The 23,036-nt window shown below is 47.8% G+C and overlaps 3 protein-coding genes and 1 pseudogene across 3 annotated transcripts; 3 read left to right on the top strand and 1 right to left on the bottom strand.

Annotated features, from left to right (window-relative positions):
- Nucleotides 1-336: 336 nt before the first annotated feature.
- LOC136472834 (pentatricopeptide repeat-containing protein At2g03880, mitochondrial-like) lies at nt 337-6,039 on the top strand. The gene is made up of 2 exons (XM_066470541.1): nt 337-2,050; nt 5,964-6,039. The coding sequence occupies exon 1, from the start codon at nt 463-465 to the stop codon at nt 2,044-2,046; it is 1,584 nt and encodes a 527-aa protein (XP_066326638.1). The 5' UTR covers nt 337-462; the 3' UTR covers nt 2,047-2,050; nt 5,964-6,039.
- Nucleotides 3,552-6,137, top strand: LOC136469518 (uncharacterized). The gene is made up of 2 exons (XM_066467684.1): nt 3,552-3,731; nt 5,964-6,137. Exons 1-2 carry the CDS (start codon nt 3,552-3,554, stop codon nt 6,135-6,137), a joined length of 354 nt encoding a protein of 117 aa, XP_066323781.1.
- Nucleotides 6,138-8,979: 2,842 nt separating this feature from the next.
- LOC136476878 (plant intracellular Ras-group-related LRR protein 4-like) lies at nt 8,980-13,169 on the top strand. Its single transcript, XM_066474848.1, has 3 exons — nt 8,980-10,452; nt 10,758-11,671; nt 11,775-13,169. Exons 1-3 carry the CDS (start codon nt 9,771-9,773, stop codon nt 11,916-11,918), a joined length of 1,740 nt encoding a protein of 579 aa, XP_066330945.1. The 5' UTR covers nt 8,980-9,770; the 3' UTR covers nt 11,919-13,169.
- A 1,014-nt stretch (nt 13,170-14,183) lies between these two features.
- The window catches only part of LOC136469517 (wall-associated receptor kinase 4-like), a 30,910-nt pseudogene continuing 22,057 nt past the window's right edge, over nt 14,184-23,036 (bottom strand).

Below are 23,036 nucleotides of genomic sequence, written 5' to 3'. Positions count from 1 at the left end.
GTTCAGACATTCAGTCCTTCAGGGAGCCGGGCCTCGCGAGTCCTGCAATCTGCAGTTCGGACTACATCTGAATATCTGATGACCTCCTTGTTCAAACTCCTCCCTCGCAACCGCCTTGCCGCAGCCACTCGGACTCGGCGGAGCAGCCGCCGCGTCCACACGCAACCGCCTTGCCGCAGCCACTCGGACTCGGCGGAGCAGCCGCCGCGCCCGCACCCTTCCCTCGCCATCTTCTCCCGCCTCTGCGTCGAGGGGCCGTTCCCCGCCGCGCTCGCGCTGCTCCCTGACCTCGCCGCGGCGGGGCTCCGCGCGGACCCCGTCTCCCTCACTCGCCTCGTCAAGCTCTGCGTGCGCCACGGCACGGCAAGCGACGGCCGGCTCATCCACCGCCACGTCGAGGCCCATGGATCGTTGTCTCACTACAGCGGCGGCGGCCTCTTCGTCTCCAACTCGCTCGTCTCGATGTATGCCAAGTTCGGCCTGCTCGACGACGCGCTCAGGCTGTTCGACGGAATGCCGGAGAGGAACGTTGTCACCTGGACGACCGTCGTCGCGGCGCTGGCAAGCGCAGACGGGAGGAAGGCGGAGGCGCTCAGGTTCCTGGTGGCCATGCGGAGGGACGGGGTGGCGCCCAACGCGTACACGTTCTCGAGTGTCCTCGGCACGTGTGCCACGCCGGGGGTGCTCGCGGCCGTGCACGCGAGCACTGTCAAGGTAGGGCTGGACTCTGATGTGTTCGTGCGGAGCTCATTGATTGACGCGTACACGAAGCTTGGGGATTTGGACGGTGGGCGGCGTGTGTTTGACGATATGGTGACTGGAGATTTGGTCGTTTGGAATTCAATCATTGCGGGTTTCACACAGAGTGGAGATGGAGTTGGGGCGATAGAGCTGTTTATGAGGATGAAGGACGCTGGGTTCTCAGCTAACCAGGGTACCTTGACGAGCCTCCTGCGAGCGTGCACCGGGATGGTCATGCTTGAAGTGGGGAGGCAGGTGCATGCTCATGTGCTCAAGTATGATAAGGACTTGATCCTGCACAATGCGCTTGTAGACATGTACTGCAAGTGCGGGAGCTTGGAGGATGCTGATGCCTTGTTCCACAGGATGCCACAGAGGGATGTAATCTCATGGAGCACCATGATATCTGGTTTGGCGCAGAACGGGAAAAGCGCTGATGCATTGAGGGTTTTTGACTTGATGAAATCTGAAGGAGTGGCACCGAACCGCATAACCATGGTTGGAGTACTCTTTGCCTGCAGCCATGCTGGTCTAGTGGAAGATGGCTGGTACTACTTTAGGTCCATGAAGAAGCTCTTTGGCATTCAACCTGAGAGAGAACACCACAACTGCATGGTTGATCTCCTTGGTCGAGCCGGGAAGCTCGATGAGGCTGTGGAATTCATCCGTGATATGAGCCTTGAGCCAGATTCAGTCATTTGGAGAACTCTCCTAGGCGCTTGCAGGATGCATAAAAATGCCAATCTCGCAGCATACGCAGCCAGAGAAATACTTAAACTGGAGCCTGACGACCAAGGTGCTCGTGTATTGTTGTCAAACACATATGCGGATCTGCGGCAGTGGACAGATGCTGAGAAGTCATGGAAGGCGATGAGGGACCGAGGTATGAAGAAAGAACCAGGGCGAAGCTGGGTCGAGCTGGAAAAACATGTCCATGTTTTCATTGCTGGGGACTTATCACACCCATGCTCTGACACCATTGTTCAGGAGCTGGACCGGTTGATCGGAAGGATCAAATCTCTTGGTTACATTCCCCATACAGAATTTGTGCTGCAGGACCTCGCAATCGAGCAGAAAGAAGATCTGCTGAAGTATCACAGTGAGAAGATGGCGATAGCATTTGGAACGATGCATGCAGTGGATGGGAAGCCTATCAGAATCATGAAGAACCTAAGGATCTGTGGTGACTGCCACGCATTCGCGAAGCTTGTCTCCAAGAGCGAAGGCAGGACGATCATCATTAGGGACCCTATTCGATTCCACCATTTCCAGGATGGAGCTTGCTCCTGTGGCGACTACTGGTAGCCAGGTACTGTATGTTGTTCTGTTCTAGATTGACCTCACTTGATGAGGTTGTGGTCATTGCTGACAAGACTACCACATCAACGCAAGCATTCTTTGGGCCTGTTTGGTTCCAAGCTCCTAAAAATTTTAGGCAGCCTTCTAAAACCTTCTAAAAAAATATTTGGTTCTACCTCCTAAAACTGACTAAAGACAATAAATGCAGTGGCAAAAGGACCATAATGCCCTCCCCAGTTACCCCTAGCGCTACTCTCTTTCTCCCTCAGCTCCGCACACCACTCTTTCTCCCTCCAGTCTCCTCCCCACTCCTCAAATGCCGCAGCCACGCCTCACACACGTTCTGCCGCCGCCGCCGCTTCTTCCTGCAACGTTGCCGTCGATCCGCCGCCGCCGTCGCCAGATCCACGCCCGCACTACCCGGATCCGCCTCCCCCTCACTCCCCCTGACCTCTTGCTTCTTCGCTCAAGCCTCCCCCGCACCGGCTCCATGAGGGATGGCGGCCGCCGCCGGCGGCGTTGGTCCGCCGCGGGGAGGGTCACCGGCACTGTAGGATGCGGCGCGCGCGGGGCGGACGGGTGCCTCCGCCCTCCGTGCGCCCAAATGGTGGCTGCTACGGGTGCCCACCACCGGCGCCTCGGCCTCTGGCCCCGCCCACCAGGGCCTCGTCCTCTGGCCCCGTCGGCGGAAGGACGGGGTGGTGGGGCGCGCGAATGCGGCGGACGGAGTGGTGGGGCGGTCGCCGGAGGTGGACGACATGGTGGTGGGCCGCGCGGAGGTGGTAGAGGAGGGGCGGGGGCGCCGCGGCCGGCCCGTGCGGTGGCGGCGGATCCGGCGGGCGCCGGCATGGTGGAGGGAGGGAGCGGGGGCGGCGGCGTTCGGGACGTGGGTGCGGGGGCGTGGGGGAGCGTGCGGTCGGGAGGGGTACCCCAGGTTCCGGATGGACTTTAGGAGCTTTTAGGAGGGGGTGAAGCTCCTAAAGTTTTTGGCCGCTCCTATAATTTTTAGGAGCTTTTAGGATGAGGTGTTTGGTTCTTTAGGTAAATTTTGTCCAAATTTTAGCTCCTAAAGTTTTTAGGAGGAGTAACCAAACATAGCCTTTAAATTATGGAAGTGTCTGCAGAAATGTTCTCTCTGTTCACTAGTGGCCAGAATTATCTAGATGCTGTTTATTGAAAGAAGAGCTAGAAAAGAATGCTGTCTTCTTGTAAAAAAGAGTAAAGAAAAAAGAAGATTAGTTAATTAAAAAAAGTAGAAAAAGGTAAGTAAAGGGAGCAAACGGAATTCATGGCCATGAAGGCCCACTGGGCCACCTCTTCTCCCTGGTCCACCCCATCTACGCTGCATCGTGACAGGCGCAAACGCCCCGAAACAAACGACGCCAAGGTTTCCGGCGGCATCCACCGCCCGTGGAAGCTGCCGCTTGCCGGTGACACCGCGCCGAGAGCAAGAGTGCAAGGGAGGAGCGGTGCCGTTGCTGGTGGGAGCGGTGTCCGTGAGGCGCGGCGAGATGTCTGTGCGGATAAAGGCGGTGGTGGACAAGTTCGTGATGGAGCTCAAGGAGGCACTGGACGCGGACATCCAGGACCGCATCATGAAGGAGCTGGAGATGCAGAGCTACATCGCGGAGCGCGAGCGCGAGGTCGCCGAGCGGGAAGCCGCGTGGAAGGCCGAGCTCTCCCGCCGTGAGGTACCGTGTCCCCGACCCCCCTCGCCTCCTGCTCAATTCTCTGTTCCATCCATCCCGCATCTCGTCTTGGCCAGCATCTTTTACTGTCAGCTGTTCCGTGATCACGGAACCGCTTCGATTTGCTTCTTGTGATATATGAATCGTATGGTTGATCTGATCGCTGGTGCATTTTCAATTCTCGCTGGAAATATGATTGAGATGACACTGAACCTGCATCTGCACTGAACAGAGTTTCTTTCATGAGTTGATTTCAATGCCCTTCAGTTTCTTGTGATGCTGAACAAGTACATTGTAGGAGATTACTCCTTGCCTTTCACTCTAGTTGTCACCGAAGGCAGCAAGGGGAATAAAGCTGGTATGTTTCAGTTCCGTAGAGAGTATAGAAACCATAGAAAGGTGATAGATCGGGTGAAGATAAGAATATACGAGTTGCCTGCAAAGCACATGCACTGATTCTCTTGAGTAGTGCTAACCCATACTACACAGATTAGAAAATAAAATGTTACATTAAATATGCATTGGCTTATATTTCAAAATTTGAATATCCATTTTGACTCTGTACAACATATATGTTAAGATGGAAACTTAAGCTGGCGTCTGCTTTGTATTATCTGACAATGTAATTGTTGTACCGTGCTATAGTGGGCTAGTCAGTCATAGAAAGGTGATAGGTGAGGTGTCGCCGAAGAAATTCTTCTAAGGAAAATCAATGAATTGGGAGTACATTAACACTGTTGATTTACGTTATATAAGACACCAATTATCAGCACAGGTCAAGGTAACATAATAGAGATATTCTGTTAAAGAAAAAGATGCACCAAACAAGGGAAAATGTGACGTCCTAGAGTTGAAATCCGGTTCTCATTTCTCACCACATGAACAATATGAATATGTAACTTCTTCCATAACTTCTTAGAATTCCATTGAGGTAAGAAGCATTGACTGCAAGACTCAACCTTTGAGCGTAGATGGAAGTCAGCCTTAATTATCTGATGGTCGATGATGCCTATCAAAAGTGATTAGTGAGGCCACAGAGGAGTGATAAGAGCGGTATCTTTCCCCCCAAGGGTCTCTACATCAATGCTGGAAACAGGCCTGTAGGTTGTCCTAACAGTTGAGCTGCTCACCCATTAATGTGAATGAAACAACACAAGGCAGGAAAGTGACCCTGTATTGTGCAATAGAGGAAACCACTCCCACATGGATAACAGTAGGAGTGGGCTAGGAAGAGTTTCTTCCATTCTTGGATAGACCAGGTTTGGGTTGAGAAAGTATATAGAGATGAGTGTTTGGGCCCTGCTAAGTAGGGATACACCAATCTTGCTTTGTGTAGAGAGTCCCACCACCCATACTGATTCGATGCTCTGTTTCCAGCTTATAAGGATATTGTTGCTGTGTAGTGTGTGCTGGTAGCTTGGAGACCTTAGCATTGAAGGACTTATATTAGCTCTCAGCTTTCATCAGCTCAGGCTATATAATTGAATATACCTTTTAGGTTGACGTCCAGCATCACTGGAGATACCTTTCTGATTTTTTTTTGAAAGGACGGCAAGAGTTTTATTAGACGAAGTCACGAAGAAAATAAAAAAGGGAGAGTTACAGACATTACACAACAAATTCAGAGCACGGTGCTTCAACTGGGGTCAAAGGAGACACCAAAACAAGACACCTTTCTGATTGCAAGCAGCATATGCTGTCAATTTGTGGTCAATAAATTATATTAGGCTATAGATTGGATAAGCAGCAATCAAATGAGCAAGATGGATGTCATAATCATCAATAGATCAGATTTACGTTTGGAAGATAAACCTGATCTACTACACTCATGATGACACTGAGTTAATCCTATCATGCAAAAGAACAGATAACTACACTCATGATGAAAAGACCATGATTGACAGTGAGGTGTTCACTTAGGCTATGGTGATATTTATCCTAGTCTTTAATTAAACTGCCCACTTCTCAGACACAACAACATCCTTACCTAAATTCATCTTTTAGATAAAGTGAAGAATAAGAAATAAAGACAATCGATCCAAGTAGCGGGTTGTGATATACTGTAAACATTTTCAATACCACGTCTCATAGTCATAGGTGAACCAGAGGATCTTCTGAACTCCCACGTCCGACTCTTTTTTCTTTTGGTCTTTTTCCTTGTACCTCTTCATCATTGACACAACCTTTGGGACCCGCAATTTGACATGGCACGCTTTTGTTTTCGTTTTTTGGCAGGCTGAGATTGCGAGACAAGAGGCGAGGCTGAAGATCGAGAGGGAGAACCTGGAGAAAGAGAAGAGCGTCCTCATGGGGACGGCTTCGAATCAGGATAACCAGGACGGAGCCCTGGAGATCACTGTCAGCGGCGAGAAGTACAGGTGCCTCCGGTTCTCAAAGGCAAAGAAGTGAGATGTGAGCTAGGACAGGACGACACTGATGAATTAGTCAGGGGTAGTGGTACACTGAGATCAGTCTGAAGGCTAGTTTTTGGAGCATCTGTCGATCTGATACAGACTGCAGCTGTACGAGTTGGTTTGGTACTCACTGCATCGTGCATCCTCATTTGAACCAACGCACAACCTGAGTATGATTCAGGTGTCCTGGGGTCACTGATCGTAGCATGAACTTCAGAACTGATAACCTCTGTTTCTGATACAATTAAATTGACGGGCAGCTTTGTGTTCATATGGAAGGTAAAATCCTGCGGTCTGTGTGTGTTACCCCTGGAACATGCTTGATCCGTTGTTCGAAAGGGGAGTTCGTTTCTTCTTCCAGATTGGGTGTGAAAGCATAACAAGATCCTCTTTGACACGATTTCGGCTTCACTGAACTGACACTATTTAAAACCTTGTCAAAGAGGACTTAAACTCTTGTCGTCTTTTGGTACGGTGGACTGTAGGTTTCCCCGTATGGGACTGGGACGTTGCGATGGCGACGTTGTTATCTTGAATGACGACGGGGGGGGGGGGGGGGGGGGGCAGGTTTTAGAGCTCTTCCTATCCTATCCTGACAAGGACCGTTACCTGAAAAGGCAGAGGTGTTTTGTCGAAGCGTGTGATGTGCTCACCTCAACCGCATGGCTGCCCTACCAATCCGTTCGCTTCACCTCCACCACAGAAACCAACAGCAGTAGTAAATAGTACTCTTACTGTTCAACAACAGCCTGATAATTAAAGGGAAAAAAGGACATGCGATGCAGTGCAACCGGCCAATCATGCAAGAGCATCCGGACACGTCACCACTGTTTTGCAAAGTGATTAAGCCCTTGTTTAGTTTGCGAAAACTTTTTCAAAAAGTGCTACAGTAGCCATTACATCGAATCTTACGATACATGTATGGGGTATTAAATGTAGACGGAAAAAAACTAATTGAGCCTAATTAATCCATAATTAAACACTAATTACCAAATAACAACGAAAGTGCTACATTAGCCAAATTTCCAACTTTTACCCAACTAAACAAGAGCTAAGCGAATCGAAGCGATGGCTACTTACGTGTCTGCAGATCCATGCGGCTGGCTCTGGCTGGCCTCCTGCATGTCAACTCGTGTGAGTGACCGAGGGCCTGTTTAGTTTGCAATTTTTTTTGGCGAAACGATATTGTAGCACTTTCGTTGTTATTTGACAATTAGTGTCTAATCATAGTCTAATTAAGCTTAAAAGATTCGTCTCATGAATTTTGTCTAAACTATGTAATTAGTTTTATTTTTTATTTATATTTAATGCTTCATGCATACGTCAAAAATTTAATGTGACAGAGAATCTTAAAAAATTTTGTAAAATGAAGTGGAACTAACGGTACCGAGTGAGAATGGAGACTGCGTCTGCGTCACCACCATAGGAGTACTCCCTCCGTAGAGGGCTGGTGCTCTGCACGAACGGATCTCCCTGCCTGCGTCCTCTGAAACTTCTGCAGCGGATGCGGCAGCCATGTGCTGCGACCTGCACGCCACGCAGTGACAGTGCGACACACACCCACACAAACTATACTTCATCTTGCACTGCACCATGGTCGTCTGGCTGCCATGTGGGCCGGGCGCATCGGCGGTCCCACGCGCCAGTGGCACAGGCCTCGTTTTTTGGTGGAGTGGCGTGGCAACTGGAAAGTGGTTTGCATGCATGATCCCAGGCCAGCGAACGCAACGCACTAGAGTCATTGCATGTGCGGCAACTGTTTGTAGCCGAGATCGGAAAAGAAAAGGAAAAAAAAAAGGCCCATAAACGCATCAGCTGCCGCCGTGGCGATCCAGCCAGGACCACGGCACGAGTAGGATAGGACGGACGGGGAAGATAAGACAGCTGCCAGTTCGGCGAGCAGGGTGCGCGTGTCCGCCCTCGCCGACGTGCTGGCGCGGTGGAGTGGTGGTGGTGGGGGCGGTGGCGGTGGCTGGCTTCCTGGCCCATGCGGCCATGCGCGTCTGCCGCCTCCGGCGAGGCAAAGCTCCCCGTCCCCAGAGGTTACAGACACTACAGGGGCAGGCACCAGGCAGGGAGGACGCACCGCACCGGCACGGCAGGCACCGCGCGATCGCGATCGCGAACCGAGAACCCCCACCCGACCCAGCCCCAGCCGTCGTTGCTGCGTGCAGCGGTTCGAGGAGGTTTCCGCCCGCACGTGGCCCCGCCGCCCCACCCGATGCAGTGGTGGCTGGGGACTGGGGACTGACTGGCTGACTGCTTGCTCAGCATTCGTTAGCCTTTGTCAGGGCACGAGCCCGGAGTTTTACCACTGGTGGTGCTGGATCATGGGTAATGGCAGCAGCAGAATCATCGACGGATGAACTCCGACCCATTGAGCAGCTGAAGCTTCGTCCAGCTGTTCTAGTCTGGGAATGTGAGGCGGCCGAGAGATTCTTACCGGACACTGGATGGAGGTGGTGTCGGTAAATGGGTCATTAATTAATTAACTAATCACTCGCTCCAGTTTACCTTGACAGTGGAGGAAGAACCTGCATCATGATCAAGGTGGTGGTATCTTGTTCCTCGGACACCGTTAAACAACGTGCGAGCGGGCGATTAATGTACTAAAATAGAAGCAACAACGCCAATTGCCACCAAATCTACACAAAGTTGCCAACGATTTTTCATCCACCCATTCTTCTTCCTTGCGAAGAAAACAAGATCCACCCCGGGGCCCGGGAGGTATCCCGTCCCTCCCAAGGCGGTAGCCGATCCGATCCTGACGTCACAGGACAAGGACAGCACAGCACCCTCACACTCGCTCGGTCTCTCCCATGCCCGAGCAGGGTTCCCGGCTCCATTTCTACGTGACCCCAAGCGCCGAGCCCGCTCTTTCCTGGCTGCCAACCCGAGCTGTACCAATTCATTTCCCATTCCCCCATCCCGAGAAACGCCCCCAGAAACCAGGGGCAGGCACGCACCAAGAACCACCCACGGCGACCACCGCCCACCGCCCCGCCTGCGCGCTCCGCCCGTCCCCTGCGCATTGCACAGACCTACCCCGGTGAGCCGTGAACGAGCCCCCCAATTCCCCAATCCCACCACCTCCCACCGGACCGGCAATTCGGTGCCTCTTCTTCCCCTCTCTCGCACGCGCAGCCCGGGCCGGCGAGTGTGAGTTTCTCGTTCCGGATTTTCGTTTCCCTTGCGAGCCGTCCACGTCCACTCGCGCTGTTGGATTGGATCGGGTCACCGCCGCCGCGGAAAAAGCTGATTTTTTTTTCGCTCGAGCGGGGGCGCCGAGCTGTGATCCGGCGTCGCACACCTGGGCTCTGGTGGTTCCGGTTCTTATCCGGAAAGGGGGGACGGCATCCGAGGCGGGAGGGAGAGTGGTGGAGCGGGCCACGCCCACGAGCGCCACGTGACGAGCGGTTGTCGATGGCGACGATGGGCGCGGGAAAGCGCAGCGGCGAGGGCCGCGCGCCGAGGCTTACATAAGGAGGAGGAGGGCGGGGATCCCGTTGCGTGCCGTACCGTGGGAAGGGACCGACCGAGGGACAGGAGAGGAGCGGAGTGGAGATCTGGGCTGTTCCGTTCCTGAGCTGCTGCGAGTGGGGAGGGGGTCGTCGTCGTCGGTCGAGGAATGGGGACCGCGCTGGATGCCGCGGCCTTTGGGTCGGTGGACGGCGTGGTCGGGGAGATCATGCGGCTGCACCGCTCCCTGCCGGCGCGCCCGGCGCTGGAGGAGGTGGAGGCCGCCGAGGCGCTGGCGCACGCCGCCGACCGGGAGGAGCGGGCGCGCCTCGACGCCGTCGCGCGCCTGCGCAGGCCGCCCGCCGTCCCCGACGAGCTCTTCGGCGTCGCCCTCGAGATGCACCGCGCGCTCGCCGCCTTCAACTGCCGGGAGCAGAAGCGCGACGCCACAAGGCTCCTCGAGCTCGACGCGCTCCACGGCCTCTTCGACGACCTCATCCAGCGCGCGTCGCAGTGCGTGCCGTCCAGCTCCAGCTCCACCCGCGCCGCGCCGCGCGTCACTGCTTCCAAGGCCGCTGTGACCACCGCTGCCGCTTCGTCTTCCTCCTCCGCCGCGTCGTCATCAGCGGTGGCTGCGGACAGCAGCGCTGACCGCTACTCGTCCATGGGCGCTAATGGTTTCAGTGCGCCGAGGATGGTGACCGGCGTTGGGCGCGTCTCGATGGACGACAGCTACGTCAAGAAGGCCAAGGCCGCAGTATGGGACGACGGGGTTGTGGCACCGAGCTCTCATATGCCGCGAGGAGCAGTTGCTGCAAACTCAGTGGCGACTCGTGTGGAAGGCGGTTATGGTGAGCCAATTCTACCTTGAACTGCTTTGTTACCAAATTTGTTTTTTTGAGGGAATTGTTACCAAATTTGTGATTTACTGATTTCAGTGGAGTGCTTAGATACACCTTCATGTAAATTGTTAGCATTTAGAGCTTTAGTGAGTTAAAATTGGAAGCATATGCATTGTTCTGTTGTATGGGAGACAAAATGGAATTTCCTTAGCTACCAACTAGTCCATGATTTGTGATAATTGGTTGGCCGTTGGAAGTATGTACAAGTATGTCCGTATTTATTGATTCTTTCCTTCATGATTTGGCTTTTGCAGGAGATGACAACGAGAAATTGACCCTCATTAAGCTAGCTAGCATGATTGAAGTGGCTGCAAAGAAAGGCGCTCGTGATCTCAACCTGCAAGGAAAACTCATGAACCAAATCGAGTGGCTTCCTGATTCAATTGGAAAACTCACTGGACTTGTCACCCTTGATATTTCGGAGAACTGGATCTTGGCCTTGCCAGAAGTAATTGGGAGGCTTTCTTCTTTGGCCAAGCTTGACGTTCATTCTAACAGAATTGCTCAGCTTCCTGAGTCGATTGGGGATCTTTCCAACCTGATATATCTCGACCTGAGGGGTAATCAGTTTGCATCATTGCCAGCCAGTCTTGGTAGGCTGGTGAAGCTTGAGGAGCTTGATGTGAGTGCAAACCATCTTACCTCACTCCCTGACTCAATCGGAAGCCTTACGCGTCTGAAGAAGTTGATTGTCGAGACAAACAACCTTGATGAGTTGCCGTACACTATAGGCAATTGTGTGTCACTGGTGGAATTGCGGGCAGGCTACAATCACCTCAAGGCCCTCCCAGAGGCTGTCGGAAAGCTAGAGTCTCTGGAGGTCCTCTCTGTGCGATACAACAGTATTAGGGGGCTTCCAACAACAATGGCATCTCTCACAAAGCTGAAGGAGGTTGATGCAAGTTTTAATGAGCTCGAGTCTATTCCTGAGAACTTCTGCTTCGTTACTTCTCTTATTAAACTGAACGTCGGGAACAACTTCGCTGACCTGCAATCCCTCCCTCGTTCTATTGGCAACCTTGAGATGCTGGAAGAGTTGGATATAAGCAATAACCAGATTAGGGTGCTTCCTGATTCTTTCGGAAACCTGCAGCATCTCCGTGTGCTCCGTGCAGAAGAGAACCCTCTGCAAGTGCCACCAAGAGATGTAGCTTTAAAGGGAGCTCAGGTGATTTTCCTTACTTGCTTTTCTTGAACTACTATATATATTTGCGACCATTTGTGGCAAGGTTTGTTCATTATTGTTTTTTTCCCTTTCTCTTCTTTTGTAGGCTGCTGTTCAATACATGACTGAATATGTTGCCAAGAAAGCCACAAGGTCACAACCAACGAAGACAAAGAAGACTTGGGCTCAGTTCTGCTTCTTCTCCCGGCCTAACAAAAGAAAGCACGACCGGATAGACACCGCGTCGTGATTTATTGTGAGATTGATGGTTTTAAACTGCTGTTTTTTCAACCCTTCACTTCTGAGGAGAACTAATGGGTGCATCATCTTCGATTGCTACCATTGTGAGTATGGGTCAACAAGATGTGATTGTGATGCCAGAGCTTTCCCTTGGACGATGCTACAGCTTTCACAGGAAGAACCAAGCCGACCAGGTTTCATCGAACTTGCTCACTCTTCTCTTCACCACACCAGCTCAACTTTGAATAACCCCCGGAAGTGTCTTGCTTCAGCTAAAGAATCTAGAAGTTGTGTAGTCTCTCGGCCTTTTCCTATGACCGAGGGCAGCTGAGTAAAGAGATCTAGAAAGACTGCTGAAGTTCATTAGCCCGCGACCTGTCAATGTGCATAATATACATGCATCCGGTGAAACTAAGACCTTGGTTATTTATAAGATTTGCTTTCAGAGAATTTTTTTTTTCTTTATTTGACCAGCGATGGAGGCAGCGGTGGGGCTAGGGGGCTCTAGCCCCCCCCTACCGATCCTGGGCACATGGAGCCCCCTAAGCCATTTCTTAAAATTTTATGCATATATGTATTAGGTAGGAGGGACTAAGATTAAGAGAAGATAAAAAAACCTATATTCTTTTGTTCAGCCCCTCCTAAATTTTTTTTCTGGCTTCGTCCCTAATTTGACCATATATGTTCTTTTAAACTTCTAAGATAGGACTAGAATTCTGGAAGATACCAGATGGCTGGATTGAAAATGATTGCTGCTGCAGTAAAATCTTAAGGATATGTGGTCAAACTTTATTGGCCCCCCTTTTGTATTTCCTTATTTAGTGCATTCTGAGAAGTTTCTGTTATGACTATTGTGCTACAATCTTTCTGAAGAGATTCATAAAACACAAGATTTTTCATGTTTTTCTCTGATACGATTCTTCTCTCTTGTAATCTGGGGCATTACAAGCTGCTATTCGGAGCATTCAGCACAAGGGCCTGGAAAGTAGTTTTGCTGTGAAAATAAACTGATTTATGTGAAATCCCTCTACAATTCTTGCGGTCTGTGCTCGGAAGGGGCCATAATTGCTGATTTCAGATGGTTCGATGTTGATGGTGTATGACCCGGTGTTTATGTATGCAATCTGACATATCTGAATGAACACAGCACACGGCAATGGCATCGTTGTATTTGAGTAACTTTCGATGCAGAAACCAGATAGTGACATCAGCAAAGAGGGTAGAACTAGAAGGGCTCAATACCTCAACAGATCCGAAGGGATCTTGGGTCTTAGGGCCTGATTGATATACCAAAATTTGCCTGGCTCAAGATTTGGCAAGCCATGATTTTGGCTATTGTTTGGTTTCTATCAAAACTTGTCAATTCCTCACATTTGGCCTGCCAAATCTATGACAAGATTGTTTTATCTAACTTTGGCTTGCTAAATCTTTGGCATGCTAAATTTTGGCAGCAAACCAATCGGCCCTTAATCTGAATCCATTCAAACATCAGTTAGCACTGAGCAGTGACGCGGCCCCACCCGCGCACGCAGCCGGCGAACCGGCCACCTGACGATGCTTTCTTCCATGACGCAGAAGCTAGTGCTCATCCCTGTCCATGACGGCGACGTCTCCGTGGAGAGAGAGGACATGGAATCTTGCAAGCCTTGCCAGCTGCGTCTCACACACAGATCCATGCATGATTGCTCCGTTTCATTGATTGGTCCTGACTTCAGCGGCAGCGCCATGGAGCTGGCTGGCTGGCGGACTCATGAAATTCTGACAGGACTTGCAGTCTAAGCAATGTCCAATAATCCTGAAAATCACCTTGCAAATGTCATGCGCAAATTCGTGCTCGAAAGCAGTGGGATCGTACGGTTTGTTTCAGCTTTAGCTTTAGCAAAGAGAAGGTAGGAATGCTGGAAAACAACCAGATGAGTTTAAAGGGGGTGTATACAGATGTCAGGCGCTAACCTTCAGCTTATTTGCTACCCTATGAGAGGAGCATGGACCGGTGGTCGTCATGGCGAGCTGTATCTCATTGACTGATTGCAGACTGTGTTCTTACTTCTTAGCTGTCCACATTTCAGTGTCCAAAATGTCTTCGCAGCTCTCGATCTGCCTCACACCATTGCAAGCATAAATAGGCCTAGGGATAACACTTTAGCTGCATTCTCCCACTAATACAGTGGTCCATTACTCTGCTTTTACATACTAGGATCTTACAAGCTTACAGCACACAAGAACATTCAAAGTTCAATTAACAAAAAGGTAAGCACACTACTACTATCTTTAGTGTTCATGTAAGGAACTATGCATCTACATTACAAGAAATGCATTTGCTCAAAGATTTTATCTAATAATTTTCAAGACACACCCAGGGAAGTTAATTATTGTTCATGAGTCATGACTACACAAGTTCATCGAGGGTAACTTGCCGATAATAGTATTTCCTGTTCCATAGTGTATTGTCTGCTTGTGCCGTTAGTTACCGGTTCAATTGACATGTACTGAACCTGTGTCTCATCCTCATTATTTCTCCTTGCTGTTGTAATACATGGGATAAGCTTTTTTCTTCAATAACAAGCTTTCAAGTCTCATCTCCACTTCCCTCATTGTAGGCCGATCTTCTCCCCTTAATTTAGTACACATCACTGCAAGTGTAGCTACCTCTTGGAGGTCTCCATCTTCCTCCTCCATAACTTGAGGATCTACTATACTGGCTAGGTTGCTTGTTGTGAGCATCTTCTCAAAATGTGGAACAAGATTGTCTCCATCATTGGATATATAGATGAAGGGTTGCTTTCTAGTAAGCAATTCTATAAGAACACCAAAGCTGAAGACATCGCTCTTGTCCGTTAGTCGGCCTGTGTAATGATACATAGGATCTAAGTATCCCAGTGTTCCTTGAACATTAGTTATTACTCCTGTTTGATCAACTGGGATGGATCTTGAAGCTCCAAAGTCTGATACTTTTGCCGTTAAACTATCATCAAGAAGTATATTGGATGACTTAATATCTCTATGAAATATCTGACATAGAAGCAACTGAATGTAGATAGGACAAAGCTCTAGTAACTTCAAGTGCAATGCTTATTCTATCATCCCACAATAATGAAATTGATCCTTCAACATGAAGATGATTATAAAGGGTTCCATTTGAAATGAACTCATAAACTAGTAGCGGGACTTCTATCTCAAGGCAACATCCTAAGAGCTTCACCACATTCCTGTGGTTTACTTGAGAAAGAATTACAACTTCATTTATGAATTCCTTGATTTCTCTTTGCACTACTATCTTTGATTTCTTGATTGCCACAACATGCAAATCTAGAATTCCTTTAAACACAACTCCATGCCCTCCACCACCAACCACACGAGAGCTATCAAAATTGTCTGTGGCCTTCTCTAGATCCCTTAGGGAAATTATCATTCTTTCACCAATGTCCGTGTTACTTGATACTAATTGCTTCAACAACAACCCATGATTTTGGTTGAAATTTTTTTGTTTCATCTTCTTCAACCTCAGTAGTTTGATTTTACGTACTATGAGGGGTCCACCAAGTGCTAGAAGCAAAAGTGTTGTACTACCACCCACTCCTAACCCAATGCTTAAACCTGAAAAAAACACCCCATCAAATTCATGACCTTAGAGTTAGGACAAATTAAGGGACAAATATTTAGTTTGTGAATGATTACAACCAATCTACACTTAAGTACATGAATTATTAATGAAACAAAATTTAAAAAGATAACAAGGGCATATAGCGGAATGGTACCTCCGGAGGATTTTTTTTGGTTCTAATGAACTCTCATTTTGCATGAGGATCTCCGTAGGTTCCATAAGTACATTGACAAATAAAACTTCCAATAGATTATTGGCAAGACTCCATAGAGATATGCTCTAGGGTTCTCACACTCATTTACGTATAAAATATAAGTGTATACAAAATATGCAAGAGCAAGAACATTTACAATATGTTGAAAGGAAATCTTGCATTTCCACTATGATAAAACACCAATTTGGTAGTACTAGCCTATCAACTCATGCTCAAGAATGGTCTAAGGGTCTGTATGTTTGAGTTGTAGCTTTGATCCTTTGGCTAAAAAACTAGCTTTTGGCTTCTAGCAGTTGGTTCTTTGCTATTGAATTTTATAACAAACTTTTAGTTTATCAGCACACCAAGAGCTAGAAAAGATGCTCTCAACGTGCTTTTCAGGTTTTAGTTTATTTCCTCAGAAGCTAACTTTTTAGCTTTTCAAAAGCCAACTCAACAATTGGGCTGTTTGTTTTAGCTTCTGGCTGGCAGATGCCAGATAAAAGTCGAAACAAACATGCCCTGATACTTTTAAGGTACATTCTAAAGAATCATAAGAAGCTAGTGGATAAATTTTGGGGTCCTTAGGTAATCCCAATTGCTTCTCTCTCACATTTGTTAGCTCTCTATAGCTAACATAATATCCATATATGCACTCTTTAATATTTATCCAATTGCAACATAATTTGATTACTCCATGCATTCAACCATCATTCTTAATTTTCCCGTTTACATCAATCCCCATGTTTGTTTTGCATGCATTTAGTTGAAATATTAGCTTGAGCTATGTCAGTTCTTGTTTCCTATTTTGTGAATTGTTTAATCCATTTGGCTTCCCAATTTTTATCTTGTTACAATTTGTAATAAAGGTTCACCTCATGTTAAGGTGAAAACCTAGCTTTTCTTAGACTTCTTGTTCAATACGTTCACTTGGAATTTTATTAAGAGTTTGTACTATAGGTTAAAGGCTATACTCTTAGTTAATATAATGGTATTAACAACCTTTTGTCCTGCACCACCTACACAAAATATCAAATTTACACTATAAACAAAGCTATGAGTGTAGTCGTATATCAATGCAAATATGCTATAGTGTTTAATTGAAATAATAAGCTTATATAAAGTATCAACTTATATATTTTTATTGTTAGCTATTAATATAATTTAGCAAGGTTTACTATTAACATTTTCATGATTGTAAAACATGGAATTGACAACTTCATCACTCCTTTCGTACATGTATACATGTGCCTACGATTGATAACCTAGGCTAACAGGGGTTGCTCTGGCACTGGTGGAAGACCCATTTAGGTTTTGGTAATTTGTTGGACTAATGATTTCATATGAGACATGAAAGATCAAGTGATTGTCCACAAGCAAGGCAGGGCTACATGAAGGCCATGGTGGAGATGGCATGACCATGAGATGAAAATGCTCAACAAGGTGGTGAGATGAGAAGAAATGGCGTCGGTGTTTCGAACCACCGGCTAGTAAATTTGTATCTACGCATCTGGCTCGGATGGTGTGCTCGGAGCCTCGGAGGACACAGGGATTTATACTGGTCCGGGTGGAATGTTCTTACGTCCAGTCTGCTGCTGCTCGTGTTACTGACACTAGTTTGTAGTAGGGATTACAAACGGGCGAGAGAGGGAGAAGTTCCCAAGTCTATGGTGAAAAGATCGAATGGAGTTGAGTCTTGTTGAGCTCGTTCAGCCGTGTGCTCAGCCTCTCTTCTTGGGGCGCCCTGCTTCCCCTTTTATAGATGAAGGGGAAGGTGCAGGTTACAAAGAGAAAGAAAGAAAAAAGCGCGGGAGAAGAAGGCCTCCAGGGTCACCGGGTCCTTCTTCTCCCTTCATGCGGGTCCTGCCGACATGGTAGATGGTGACGGGGATGGCTCCACATTGGGCTCCTATTCACCACTAGTGCCATGCCCTGGCGTCATTAGCTGGTCATGGTGTCCCATCCCGTCCCGGTGGACGACGTGGTGAATCGACGTGCCTGTCAGCGGTCGTACGAGGAGTAGGCAGCACAACGGCCACACACCTATCACTATTGGCGATGTGAACCCCCGAGTGTGGCCTGACGTGGCCATGGGTCACATCGAGACGTGCCCGCTTCCCTCCCGGTGTCAAAAGTTTCACCCCGGGGTCGTACCCTCAGACCCATAGTGGTTGGAGGCGGCATGGGTCCCTGTCGGGCAAGAAGGAGCCCGCGCCCTAGGGGTCGGGTGAGATGGAGCCCGTGCCCTCAGGGTCGGGCGAGACAGCTTTTGTACCCTTAGGGTTGGGCGACACGGGGCCCGTGCCTGAGGGGTTGGGCGAGACGAAGCCCGTGCCCTTAGGGATGGGCGAGATGGCTCCTGTACCCTCGAGGTCGGGCAACACGGGGCCCGTGCCCTCAGGGTCAGGTGAGACAGAGACCGTTCCTTCAGGGTCGATCAAGACTAAAGTACGTCCTTGATTATCTAGGCGAGTTGTCATCCGTGGTCCTCAGATCCCTTCTTTGGGTATCCCTAATACTGATACCCGGCAAATGGAGTGGAAGACAAAGTGAAGGCAAAGGTAGGTTTTGTCTTTCACCAACCATGAGGTAATGAGAGAAGTTAAAATGGTCTAATCATTAATAGGATAGAGATGCATACTATAAAGAGGGGGAAAATCAAGTTTGCAAATATGGTTATCTAGTGTCATTTGTGAGATCTAACATTGCATATGCATTAGGATCCATTGGCGTAGTGAGGTCAAGTGAAAACCCTTTGAAGGATATTTGCAAAATGCAAACTTAGTGTTAAAGGTGTTGACCATCCCATGCGAGACCTACCGGAGTTAGTCATTTTAAAAGGTTTGAGAAAAAGAGCTCGGTGGAGTGGTTTTGCACTCACCAGAGATCTCCGGTGTGCACTAGAGTGGTGGTACTAGAGCTTAGGTAGTGCTCCAACCAGGAAGTTTTCTAATGCATGCACTTTATCTTCTAGTGGCACTGGATTGTTGGGCACTAGAAGTTAGGAGCACTACACATCCCGGCAACGACAAATTCAAAAGAGGGCACTGCTACACTAGAGCTCGCAGTACCGTGCACCTACTTCGCAGGTGCAACATCAGTAGCCCCAAGAACAGTAGGTCCCACCTCGTCTGGGATAGGGGAACAAGCCTGGTGCTTGTTTCAAATGTGGCAAGGAAGGCCACTATGCTCGGAAGTGCCAGCAAAACCAGCTAGCCCAGTCTGCTCAACCATCAGCTAACTTCAGGCTAATCAAGTGGACAGTGATCAAGAAGAAAGTGCTAGTCAGCCGATCTGAACAGGTTAATTTTACGGAGGCTGAGCAGATATTGCAAAATGAATCGGTGATGGCTCGTATGTTCACCATTGATTCCCATCCAGCTTATGTGTTATTTGATTCTAGTGCATCACATTTATTCATGAGCATGGGATTTGCACATCGGCACAATATACCTCTTATGGCTATACCGCTTGCCTATAGAATCAGTACTCTAGGTGCACAGATGTGCGTTAATACTCGGACAAACACAATGAGCTTGGAATTAGCCACTCACACTTACCGTCTCTAGTTCATGATACTGCCTGGTCAAGGCATTGATGCAATTCTAGGAATAAACTGGTTACGTGTATATGGGGTAGTTTTGGATATAAAGTAGCGAGTTGTTGAGTTACGGCTTCCTTCTTCTGAGGATAGGATGTCTCTTCTGATACCCTCAAATCCAGTCTTACCTGTTGCTGCTCATGCTGAAGCTTCTCCTGATCTTACCTCTATTCCTATGGTATGTGAGTTCCTGGATGTTTTTCCTGAAGATCTACCTGGGTTGCCATCGGACAGAGAGGTGGAGTTCTCCATTGAGCTAGAGCCGGGTACTGCTCCTATCTCCCGACGTCTGCATCGCATGGCTCCAAAGGAATTGGCTAAAATGAAGAAGCAGTTGGAAGAGTTGCTAGAAAAGGGCTTCATCCATCCTAGCTCTTCACCTTGGGGTTGTCCAGCCATTTTTGTGAAGAAGAAGGATGACACTCTTCGGATGTGTGTGGATTATCTCCCTCTTAATGCGGTAACCATTAAGAACAAGTATCATTTGCCCCGCATAGATACTTTGTTTGATCAACTAGCTGGTGCCAAGATGTTCTCCAAGATTGACCTCCGTCCAGGCTATCATCAGATCAAGATTAGACCACAAGATATACCAAAGATAACTTTTTCTACTAGGTATGGGCTGTATGAATATCTAGTCATGTCTTTTGGTCTCACCAACGCTCCTACATTCTTCATGTATCTAATGAATTCAGTCTTTATGCTGGAGCTGGATAAGTTTGTTGTGGTATTCATTGATGATATCCTGATATATTCCAAGGACAATGAAGATCATGCCCAACACCTTTGGATAGTGCTGGCTCGATTGAGGGAACACAAGCTGTATGCTAAATTCAGCGAGTGTGAATTCTGGTTAGATCAAGTACAGTTTTTGGGGCATGTTTTGACATCTGACGGTATCTCTGTTGACCCAAGCAAGGTGCAAGATGTGCTAAACTGGAAGTCTCCCAAGTCAGTGCACCAGATTCATCAGTTCCTTGGTCTAGCTAGGTACTATATCGGCGTTTCATCCCAGATTTCTCCAAGATAGCTCAGCCGATGACCAAGCTACTCCAAAAAGAAGCCAAGTTTGATTGGAGCCCAGCCTATGAAGAAGCCTTCCAAGCTTTGAAGAAATTTCTGACCACTGCTCCTGTCTTGGCCCAACCAGACATTGATAGACCTTTTGATGTATATTGTGATGCCTCGAAGATGGGGTTGGGTGTGTGCTTATGTAGGATGGGCGTGTGATAGCTTATGCTTCGCGCCAATTGAAAAAGCATGAAGTGAATTACCCCAATCATGATTTAGAGCTGGCTACTGTGGTCCACACTCTAAAAATTTGGAGGCATTATTTGTTGGGCAACAAAGTACATATTTTTACAGATCATAAGAGCCTCAAATATATTTTCACTCAGTCTGAGTTGAATATGAGGCAAATGAGATGGTTGTAATTGATCAAGGATTATAACTTGGAGGTACATTACCACCCAGAAAAGGCCAATGTGGTAGCTGATGCCTTGAGCTAAAAGTCATATCAGGTTGAAGAAACACCTTTGTCTCTCAACCATGCATAGGTGCTGGCTCACATTGCCTTAGTTTAAGAATTACTTGAGCAGATTGTTCTAGAGAAAAGGCAAGACACTTTAGAAATTCCTCCCATCAAGAAGTTAATTGCCGAAGGGCGTGGTCCTTAGTTCAGTATTGATGAGCAAGGTGTAGTGAGATACAAAGACAGGTTGGTGGTTCCATCAAATGAGAAGCTGAGAAGGAAGATTTTGAATGAAGCCCATCATTCAAAGCTGTCTATCCATCCTAGCAGCAACAAGATGTACCATGATTTGTGCCACTTGTACCGGTGGCCCAACATGAAATAGGATATCACCCAGTACGTTGCGGAGTGTGACACTTGTGGGAGAGTTAAAGCAGATCATATGCGTACCCTGGGATATTTGCAGCCCTTGCTCATTCTTGTTTGGAAATGGGAAGATATCTCCATGGACTTTGTGGTAGGTTTGCCCCACACATCCAAGGGCTATGATTCTATTTGGGTCATTGTGGACCGTCTCACTAAGTCTGCTCATTTTATCCCGGTAGACACTAGATATACAACCAAGAAGTATGCTGAGATATATTTTGATCGGATTGTGACCCTACACGGAGTTTCCCTTACTATCATCTCTGATAGAGGGTTAGATTTTGTCTCTTGTTTCTAGGAGCAACTACAACAATGTCTTGGTACTTGTCTCCTCAGAAGCTCAGCATATCATCCACAAACTGATGGCCAAACTGAAAGGGTGAACCAGGTGCTCGAGGATATGTTGAGAGCTTGTGCCATTTCTTTTCCTGAGAAGTGGGATGGATGCCTGAAGTTAGCTAAATTTTCTTACAATAATAGCTACCAAGAGAGCATTAGTATGGCACCATTTGAAGCTCTATATGGAAAGAAATGTAGGACACCACTTAATTGGGTTGAAGTAGGAGACCATGGATATTTTGGGCTAGATTTCATAAAAGAGGCTCGAGAGCAAGTAAGCATTATTCAAAGTCACCTGAAAGCAACTCAGAGCCGACAGAAAGCTTATACAGACAAGCGAAGAAGGCCCTTACAGTTTGTAGTTGGAGATTATGTGTATCTCAAGGTGTCTCCTATGAGAGGGGTGCATCAGTTTGGTGTCCATGGCAAGCTAGCCTCTCTATATGTGGGTCCTTATAAGGTTTTGGCATAGTGTGGCCCAGTTGCTTATCGTCTCCAGCTTCCTGATATTTTATCGGTGGTACACAATGTGTTTCACATCTCACAGTTGAAGAAATGTTTGTGGGCTCCTGATGAAGCTATAGAAATTGAAGGACTTCCACTCTAGCCTGATTTGACTTATATTAAGCCCCTGTCGAAATCCTAGACGAAAAGGAAAGAGTGACTAGAAATAATGTGGTGAAGTTCTACAAGGTGTAGTGACAAAACCACTCTGAGGATGAGGCCATGTGGGAACAAGAGAGCTATATATTGAAGCATTACCCCCACCTTCTCTCTGGTTCAGATAGGTAGTAGTTTACATTGAAATGTAATTCCTATCTCCTTCCCACACTAGTCACAGGAAATCTCAGGTCAAGATTTTTTTAGGGGGGTAGATTTATAACACCCTCGGTGTTATACTGTATAATCTTTTGCTAAAACACTGCATGTGCATCATGTTTATGTGATAGTGTATGCGTTATAGTGTGTCAATCAATTTTTGTGACTCAAAACGTTCATCGGAAACGCGAAACGAATGTTATATTTCATGTCGCGTTATATCGCTTAGAGTTCTAAATGAATTTTTATTGAACGAAAATGCTATAGAACGCATAGACAAAACTTTAATAAAGTTTGTAGTACAAACTTCGTAGGTGATGATGAAATGCCTGCGATCGCAAAAGGAATTCACTAGCTAGCATGGTTGGTAGCTTGGAAATCAAAGTTGACGCAAATCCGAGCGAGACTTAACCAAATTTCTTAAGTTAGAAAACGGTGTGACGAGGCTAAGTTTGGGAATTTTTATAGGAGAATCGGGTTCGGTAGTGGTATGGTCTTAGGGCTTGTTTTAGTGGCCTAACATGCCATCTCGAGTGTTAAATAGTTGGTTTAGCAATTGAAGCATTGAGATGGGTTTTTGGGATGCTTTAAAAAGCGTGCAAGACACGTTTCTGAATGGTTGCTACGTCTGGCCACGATCACCGTGACTTGGCCGGCATTGCCGCAAGCAAACGC

Source organism: Miscanthus floridulus, chromosome 8 (assembly GCF_019320115.1).
Source record: "Miscanthus floridulus cultivar M001 chromosome 8, ASM1932011v1, whole genome shotgun sequence".
Taxonomy (NCBI): Eukaryota; Viridiplantae; Streptophyta; class Magnoliopsida; order Poales; family Poaceae; genus Miscanthus; species Miscanthus floridulus.
Note: the sequence above shows the minus strand (reverse complement) of the source record. Positions and strands in the feature narration are given on the sequence as shown.